The sequence below is a fragment of the Thalia democratica genome, chromosome 3 (genome assembly GCF_965202585.1).
Source record: "Thalia democratica chromosome 3, ktThaDemo2.hap1.1, whole genome shotgun sequence".
Taxonomy (NCBI): Eukaryota; Metazoa; Chordata; class Thaliacea; order Salpida; family Salpidae; genus Thalia; species Thalia democratica.
In genome coordinates this window covers 36,808,285-36,818,323 of record NC_139167.1, presented here as the reverse complement: position 1 = coordinate 36,818,323, position 10,039 = coordinate 36,808,285, and the positions used below count along the sequence as shown (strand labels likewise).

At 25.1% G+C, this 10,039-nt stretch overlaps 1 protein-coding gene across 1 annotated transcript; it reads left to right on the top strand.

The window, feature by feature from the left end:
* The first annotated feature begins 637 nt into the window (after positions 1 to 637).
* Positions 638 to 2,891, top strand: LOC145832016 (lactadherin-like). Its single transcript, XM_082939381.1, has 4 exons — positions 638 to 905; positions 1,193 to 1,372; positions 1,910 to 2,088; positions 2,742 to 2,891. The coding sequence occupies exons 1-4, from the start codon at positions 641 to 643 to the stop codon at positions 2,877 to 2,879; spliced, it is 762 nt and encodes a 253-aa protein (XP_082795507.1). The 5' UTR covers positions 638 to 640; the 3' UTR covers positions 2,880 to 2,891.
* The last annotated feature ends 7,148 nt before the right edge of the window (positions 2,892 to 10,039 follow it).

Genomic DNA, 10,039 nt, shown 5'->3' with positions numbered 1-10,039 from the left:
ATTAAACTTTTATAACTTTAATTTTCTGAAATGAGAGAGTAGTAACATAATAACTACAACTTAACTATTGAAATTACAAAACGTTTCAAATTCTGTAGATGTTCCATTAGTTTAACTTACTTAATTACATTAACTCTCAAATTTTTGTTTATACAAAAAAATATCCATATATTTTCGTTTTTAAAATAATTTTAGCAAACTTTGTACTGTGTACACACTCGGAGCTGAGTAAACGTGTTTTGAAAGCAAAACTAAACACAGACATCCTTTTTAAATTGAAAACGAATTAAGGCAAACTAAATAAACTTTGGTTTTTCTTAAACAGAAAAAAGTATGCATTGGAAAGGTATAAATGCTAAAGCTTAGAGTTATTTTTAGGTGATAATAACTTACTAGATAATAAAGACTTAAGTTTTATTTAGGTATTGGTTGCAAAAAAAATTGTTTTTGTATTAACTTAGTTTAGCGTACCAATCAGATAGTGTTTCTCATAAAACTAAGTCTTAATATTTTAACCTTCTAGCTAAAAAAAGTATTTTTTAGTTTTTAATAATAACAGATTTAAACTTTAAATGATTTTAGGAGCTAAATAAGCATATTAGCAACAAAATTCTTATTAAAGTTTTGAAAACTTAAACAAATGAAGCATTTATTTTATTTTTCGCCCTTCATTCTTTTTTGCGCCATTTCAGCAAAAGGACAGAGTTGTGAGAGTTCGTGCAGAGTAGTCTGTGACCCAGTAGTCCAAACCAACCAGTTTTCAGTTCCGGGTAAACATGGACCAAAAGGGAACAAGGGGGAACCCGGGCTGCCAGGTAACGATGGAATTGATGCCGATTGTCGAGAAAAAATTGAGCATTTCGAACAGATGCTCAGAAAAATCTTAACCATTGATAAATTAGCAAGTAGGTTATTTTTCGAGAAAGGCAGTTAATATTTTTTTAAAGAAAAAAATAACTGCATAGTTTTATGATAATATTTGATATATCTTAACTGTAAAGTTAATTGTTATAAAGCTTATTTTTACATAGGTACAAATTTTATAATTTTTAGTTCAGTTTGTATTCTTTATCATTTTTTCAAAACTAAAACTTAAATAGCTTAACATTTAAAAATGTTTTTCATGTACTTTCATATACAATTGCTAGTTTTTTTAAATAAATGTTTAACCGTAACGATGTGCACACTTCAGTTAAAGCATGCGGTATCGGAGTACAGAAAGGGGGTGTGATTCGTGACAGCCAGCTGATATCAGGATCACACTACAAAAACCACGATGGACATGCGGCAAGACACGGAAGACTGCACAACAACGAGACCGGTGCAAGGAGTTGGGTGGGCAACTTCAGAGGGGAAGTCCACTATAAGTCTGGTTTGTACTTTTATTATGTCATTTCTTGAAATTTTGTTTAAAGTTTTACGTGTAGAAAAGTAAAGGAATAAAAGTTACTCATTTAATTAGTAAATTCTGAATGTATACAAGTTATTACTTTATATTAGTCTTACAAATTAACAATAAATACTACTTTTAACTGTATATTAAACTATAATTTCATGCCTAGTCGCAACAAAATTTTTTGAAATTTCCTGAGTAACAAAATAAATTTTATATACCATAAATTAGAACTATTTTTGCATTTTTACAACTAAAATATCACTTAAATTAAAATTAGTAGTTTATTAACCTTAAACCTGGTGAAAAGTTTGTACTGAAGAAGACATTAAACTGTATCAGTGGAGTGTGACTCGATAACAGGAAGGTGTTCACGTACACCAGGTCCTAGGACTAAATATTTTGAGTGTTTTTTGTGGTTAACTGTTTAGTAATGATTAGTTTAATACTTGAACATATTTCACATATGTCGCATGTTACATTGAAATTTTGAGACTAACTTATTGTATTGTGAAGGTGGGTTTTACGAAGACATGTGGATAGGGGTAGATCTGGAGGAAAACAGAGATGTTGAGGGAGTGGTGACGCAGGGGAGGAGTAACTTGAATCAGTGGGTTCTCACTTATTATGTGAGATACAAGAAAGACGGCCAAGATGAATTCGAATTTATTACTAACGAGAGCGGCGTACCAAAAGTTAGAAAAACTGTTTTTATTAAGAATATTTTTTGAAAAAGAAAGCAAACAAAACTGTAAGATAAATATCTAAGTGGAACTTTTCGGTTGTAAAATTTTAGTAATTTTAACATCTTCTCACACAAGTTAAAGATTTTAGTATCAAAAATTAATTTAAGATACACTCAAACAACAAAGTTTACAGCTTGTCCATCAACTTTTTTTTTTCCAAATTTTAAAATCTCTATAATAATTTATACATCAAAGTGAGAGTTTAAAGTAATAAAACTTAATTAAGCGCATTTAGGATTTATCTTGGTGTTTCCTGAGCTGGTTTTATTTTATTTTTAAAACATATTGTAGATATCAAAAGCAAAAACATGTTGTATGGTATTCTTAATTTAAAGCTGTTACAATGTTTATTGGAAATAAACTTAACAACAAAATCAAAAAATGTTATGTTGCTTTAATCTTGTGAAAAGCAGATGCTTTTGTACTAAACACTTTTAGTTTAACACATAAATTTTAGAAAACAAACTAAAAGCATTTTTTATGCAAAAAATAAATCAAAATATCAATAATGCTAAAAATACTTTACAAAAGTGAAACAAATGTTTTAATAAGTTTATAATTAACTGTCAGCTTCAAAAAATTAATGCAAAATGTTTTTCTAGGTGTTTCAAGGAAACAGCGATCGAAGCACACCTGTTGTGCATTGGTTTGAAAATAGAATAACCGCTAGGGTGGTCGCAATTCATGTTCTTTCTTGGTACAACTCACCGTCTCTAAGATTTGAACTCATCAGCTGTTAAAATCTAAAATAATTTTTTTTGCGTATTACTAACTTTTGGTTAAACAGTGACTTTAGTTTGTTGTTACTTTTGTATAAATTAAACTTCGTTATTTATGTTAAGGATATAATTCAATGGTAAAAATAAAGTTTTAATCTTAGAAAAAAAAACCTTTTGTTTGTAATATCAATAGTTATTTTTAGTATAGTTTTAATCTTAAAAAGACAAAAGTTTTGTTTACCACAAGTATATAGGTTTAAAAATAATAATCTATATTTAAAACGTTTTAAACGTGGTGAAAACTATTCTGAACTTTGTTAAGCTGATATATTAGATTACTTTTGTGTTAGATAATGTTGAAGAACTAATGCACATAATTTATCATAGTTTAAGAAAATAATTTACAAACGATTAAAAAATGAATTAAACAAAAAACACAATATTCAGTAAAAAGCTACTCTTTAGTACTTATCTATAATTATTCCTAATTAGTTTACAAGTTTTCTGTTATTAAAAATTGTAAAATTTAAATAGTTTACATGAAGTAGATTTTACTAGGCAAAAAAAAAAATTGCTGTCAAAACAAGTTTATTCAGCTCACCCGGTTGTGTATGCAGTTTGTAGTTTGCTTAAATTGTTCAAAATGAAAGAAGTTTTATGAACTTGTTTAATTGTCATTAATTTCTATAATTTTTACTGATAGTGTTATAATAACTCTATACCAGTGGTCGTCAATCTAAACAAAATCTGTGCACACCAAATCGAAAACTAAAAAAAAAATATGTGCGCATACGCTCAGATTAAGTTTCCTGAAATTTTTATAACATCTAGTATAAATTTTAAAACTACCATTTAAAACGCCTATGACCTTTTTTTTTGCTCCAGAGTAACAAGTGTAAGCTAGTTTCAAACTTAAGGTTTTTTTTTCATGCACACTAAAACAGCTTTCGTGCACACTAGAAAAAATTATGTGCACACTTTCACAACCACTGCTCTATAATAAACGAAACTAACACTATAATGAAGAACTTAATGTATAATTATAGGTCTACTTCATCTATTTAACATGTTTAACAGTTAGTTTCTAAAGAATGAAAAACAGTTTAATTTAAAAAAATTAATAACAACTACTCGACCATAAAAATAAGTAAATATATTTTGGCTGCAAATATAAAACCCAACAAAATTTAATTTTCAGGTTAAAACTACTCAAAGATAACTAATTAAGTTTTAAGTGTTCTTGAATAGAAAAAAAACATTTATAAGCCAAAGTTTGCTTATATACTTATAATGCTTAACGTTATAATCAGATGAAAACGTATTAATACTTATAAAAAATGAAAGTCTAGTTATATGGTCTTCATGTATGTGAAACATATTTATTCGTTTAGTTCAGCATACTAAACAAATTTTTATTCCATGAGATTTAAAATACTTATTTTACATTTATAGCTGAAACATATATATTGTATATAATATTTATCTAATTATTTTAAATTTATAATTTATACAGCTGTTTCAAACATGAAATATAAAGTTTCATGTACTCCTCAGTAAGTTACAGTTTATTATAATAGTAAACAGATATTTAAACTTTGAAATTTTTATGATGGTTGTGACATAGTAATGATGCAGTTTATTGTACAGTTAGCTGAATTTGAAAATAATACGATGTAGTTGTAAAATTATGCATTTTAGAGAGTTTGAAAGGTTATTTAAAAAAATGTTTTAAGCTATTAGAAACATTTTTTGGACTGTTGGAAAAATGTTACAAAATACTCGTACTGCCGCTTAAATTTTATTTTTTTTTGTTTTAATATTTAGTTGGCTCTAATTTTGTTAAAAAAATATTTTTGATAAGGATACATATTTGATATATTTTGATCTCTTGTTTAGAGAGAAAAACTAAGTTACAAAGTTTGCACCGAATTTAGTATTAAATTTTGATTTTGTCCCGTTTAATATTTCCCATTTAATTTTGTAGTCTGTATTATTATCTTTTAAATTCCGTATGTAGTTCGCTAGTTCTGTTGTGTTTTTTAGTAATTAGATAAATATTTAGCTCCAATTTAATTTGTCGAGCACTATCGACCAGAACTTTTTATAAAACCTTTGATACTGTATATAAATATAATTTATTAGAAAAATACGATTTTAAAAATACTAGTATATATGTTTCATAAAGCTAAACGCTTTAATCATCAGCTAGTTCAATTTAAAATAAAAATCACTTTACTAAACAGAGATGCAAAAGTTATAAACAATTTTGTTTCGTAGTTATATCCGTCAAGGAAGAATATTTTGTCCATGAAGACACACACATCGATAGAATGATACTCAACGTTGATGTTTCCAGCTACAAGTTTCCATTTATTAGTTTTAGTAGAAAATGTCTTGAGGCAACTTGCAGAAAGTCTGCGTTCAAAGCTACAAAGCTCTTTTACGCCGTCAGATTAGATTCATCTATTCTCATTTTTTTAGTTTTATTTTCATTAAAACTCGTCCCGTCTATTTGAATTACTTTTCTGCTTATCGCATCATATAACAAAAAATCAAACATTATGTGACTGCAATATCTATAAGTTTGATACAGTTTCGATTTGTTCTGATAAAACATTTGTTGCTTTTCTAAAATGCTGTTTATTAGTTAAAGACTTTCTTTATTTTGATGAGAAGTAGACCGTTAGAGTGATACTTTATTGTAAATTAGTAAACCTTTTATAGCATCTTTAGATAACAAGGGTTAGCAAACTATCAAAAAAAGATCTTTTGCAAACTTGCTTCTTTCTTCATAATAATGGCTTACCCAGTTTTTACTGCAAAATAAACTTCAAGTTCCGTGGTGGTGTTAACCTCTGAACTTGCGAGAATTTTTGACACATCTGCAAAACTTAATCTCATCAAGCTGTCGTAATTACACGCTATTGTGAAACAGCAATCTATGCAGCGTAATAGTGTAATATGGTGTCTTTAGTTGGTTAAAGCTTTTAGCAAACTGATAACACATAACGATGTTTTAAAATTTAAATTCATTTTAACGCAATCTGAACGTCTTCATCATTATCCAAAAGTAGACTGTTTTTCATCAAGTTTGCCACTTTATTGATTTTGAATAAACCTATGTCACCTAGGAATACGAATGGTTATTAATGTACTGTTGGTTTTTTTAATTATAAGTATATAAACTATATTAGTATCAATGGTAATAACTTTCCGTGATCTAAGACCTTAATTAAAATGTGATACAACTATCGTTTTTTTTTTTTTTTGATAATGTAGAGGTCTAACAGTGTATTAATGAAGATAAGAGATAAGTCTTTTATATACAAAAATAAAGATTTTCTTATACTTTACTTATTAAAAAAACATATAATTTGAACAAATATCTATATGTGTTTTTAAAACTTTTATACGGTCGAATTATGAATAATTTTGACAAAAATTTTAAATCTACTTGTTTGTATATTCTATAAAAAAATTACATAGATTTAATATAGGCATTTATTCTTAAACATATGTAGTAAAACTTGTATTTTAAAGTTTATAAATAAAATCACAACCATTTAAACCTGATTTTTTGTTATTTAATATTTGTAATTTTGAAACCTTCTGACGAATTTCCTCTGCTCAAGTTTGAAAACTTACTTGTATTAAACCTTGGTCTCTTTTGCTCTACAAATCTAATTTTGTCTGGAAATGAATTTTCATTGAGACTTTCTGCTGGCAAAATCCGTTTTTGCTTATTTAAACTCAGACTCATCATAGTTTATAGTAAGCTAGCACAATAAAAAAAAAAACAGTTTTAACACTTCATCAACTAAATGAGAAAATAAATTAAAAGTGTATTATTTTTAAAATGTTCAGTTCAACTATTTTAATTTAAGTAATATTTTTTAAGTACAAATCAATTAATCTTTAACTTTTATTAAAAGCCTACATGTTTTTCTTGTATTATAAAATTTTTTGACAAGAAATCTGCTATCCTCAACTAATAAACTCAGCATTTCCAAAAATTTTATCCTAACCAGAAACTAACTTTAATTTTATACTATAGTAGTTAATTTTTACTACTATAAATAGATATTCTAAATTTAAAAGATAAAATTGCTATGTGTAAAGTTAGAGATAAGTGTGCTAAAAAAATTTAATATTTAAAAAATGTTAAAAGAAACTTTTTAAGGCTTCATAGAATAAAGTATAAATTCTGTAAATATAAAAACTCAAAATACAAAAAATAAATGACAATGTGTTAGATAGTTGCTGTTGGTATATAATAAATAAGATACTTAGCATGCTCCAAAAAAAATCTACGAAACGTAAAAAATAAAGGACTTAAGATCAAAAGTCATTGGTTTGTTTCCAACTTAAACATTTTTTCTATCAAATTAAGCTTTCTGGATATTGATAAAGAAAAAAACTGAAAATAATAACTAACTCCATTTATAAAGTATACTAAAAACACCATTATAATACAAGGGAGCATCTAGGCCTTTTTATAAGGGGTAGCAAATACCTTGCTTCTAAATAGTTGACTATCATTTTTGCTAGATTTAAACAAATCACTTTAAATAATTAAGTTCCTGCTTTTATGTTACAGCATTCTATAACTACACTGCATAAAAAGTATATACTATTTTTAAAATAACAAAAATCTTTTGTTTATAAATAATTGTTAAATTTTGGTGTTTATAAATTCAATTTTAACTAGTGACAATTTAAATATTTATTTTTGTGTTTTTCAAAACTTCCTTTAAATCAAAAACTTAAATATTTTGCTTTGAACTTAAATAATTTTTATTTAAAATGTTTATTTTATATTATTTAATTTATAAACTTTCATTCTAAAAAATACTAGTTTTAAGATTTTAAAGTTTTTAATTTATATTAAAAATCTATATTAGATAAAAAACATTTAAGTTTCTAAGTTAAACAACACTTTAATAAAAATGATGAAGGTAACTAATGTCGTGGTCGAGTAGTTGAAATGGCCAGTTTTTAATGAACTACAAAATTATATAATAATTTCAAGTCACATAATGAAAAGAATATAAATAAAACTGTTCGGAAACTTGTTTTAATTTAACCCGATTTTAAATTGCTATATATTTAAAGTTAAAAAGTGTTAGTTCAAAAAAGTTTATTTTTAACAAGTACTCAGGTAATTAACATTGAAAATTTTGAAGCAAAAGTGTTTTTTATAGTCCAAACACAGTGCACAATCATCATTCCGGTATATTAACACTATCATTAATAATTTTAATGATCTCGCACAGGATCCAAGAAACTAGTAAAACACGCTTCTGCATGCTACAATATTAAAAAAAAATTGAAAGTTCAAATTACAATAAAAAACTTTTCTTTACAAATATTAAAGATAAAAAAAATAAAAATTGTGAAAACTTCTTTCTTAACAAGAATAAATACAACTAAAAAAAATATAGTTAGCCTGGAACAATTGTAAAATTTCTTTGTAATAAGTTGGCTTAATTTTAAATTAAGAATTCTACCAAACTAGCGGTAAAATATAAAACCATTATGAACAACTTTTAGACTAGTTTTATATACTTTATTGAAAACCTCTACTATTTTTTTATACCTATTAATTTATGATTATTCGACAGTTATCTGGTTAAAATATTTTTTTTAATAAAAACACATTTTAAATATCAGGATTTTTAGGTTAATTATGTTCTTAAAGTTACAAATTTGATTAGCAAACAATATTTGATACTAAAAAATTACATTTTTTTTTTAACTGTATTATAAAAAGAGTCAAAAAATGTAAGCATATAATGAATTTTAGTAAAAAAAATATAGAAACTGTTTATAAGTGTTATTAGTGGTGATTTTAGCAGTTTTTAGGTTTGATTTTATAAAAATGCAGATTTGCAGAATGTTTTTTTTTTATTCATTATTTTTTATAAAAAATTTGGTTTGTAAACTGTTAAAATCAACACTGATCTTTTATAAAAGGAACATTTTAAAATAAATGTTTAACCATGAAATTATGTTTTATTACAACACTCAAGTTCTAGTAGATATATTACCTAGAGTATAAATAGAAACAGATATCACAAAACTAATTCAAACTACATATATTAGGATTTAAGAGTATTTACAATAGAATTTATAAATAAAGTTTTAGGCATTTTAGTTGTTAAAATATAGTTAGAATTACTGGACAAATCATATTCAAAAACTTTTTAATGATAGTAAAATATTAATAAACAAAAACAAAACTGAGTCTAAAATTAAAGAAAATCTTAGAATTTCTTAACTCTAGTTGTTATTTACCAAACATTTCAAGATAAAAAAATACTTACTAGGATTTTTAAACTTTTATTGCATTTTTAATAGAATTGAAATTAAATACTGTTGTAGTTAGGGTCTTTTTATATCATTATTTTAAATCTTAATAAACAGTTTTACAAGAACTTTTTATTAAACTTATTTAAAAATAAATATTTAATTAAAAACTAGTTTTCAGTGAAATCTAATTTATGATTAAATTTTTTACTGAAAACTGCAATTGTATTTAAGCTTATCTATAGTTAAAATAAAAACTCCTTATCTATAAAATTTTCACTTAATACGTTTCTTGTCTTTGAAGTTTTCCTACCTTCAAAACAAATTTATTTTAGGTACCGTCAGTATATTGTTGATAGTCGTTTTACAGTTTTAATATATGAACAACATCATATTTACAAAACACCACAAATATTTAATTTTAAGCAACATGAGACATTTATCAAGACAGTAAAAACTAACTTATAGAAAAATGCTTTGTAAAATTTAAGTTATGTAAAAAAATGTAACTTGTAAAAAAGAATAAACATGAAATTTAATTTCCTATAAAAATGCATAGTTTTTACTTAAAAAACTTAATTGTTATTTCAATATAAAACCATGTAAGTAACAAGCAAAACTAACACACGCGTTGATTGGAAACAATAAAATTTGAAATAAATAATAATTGCAGCTAAACATGATAAGATATACTAACGACCTAAGTAGCTACAACAATAAAATTCAACATTTTAACAAAAAAAAAAAAATATAAGTTAACAAGCAAATAAGAATAAAATATATGCACGTACAGAATTTAAAAAACTAAAATGGAAAATTACACACCATTTTACAACACCAAAATGTGTACAAGAATTGAAAAAAAAAAAAAAAAA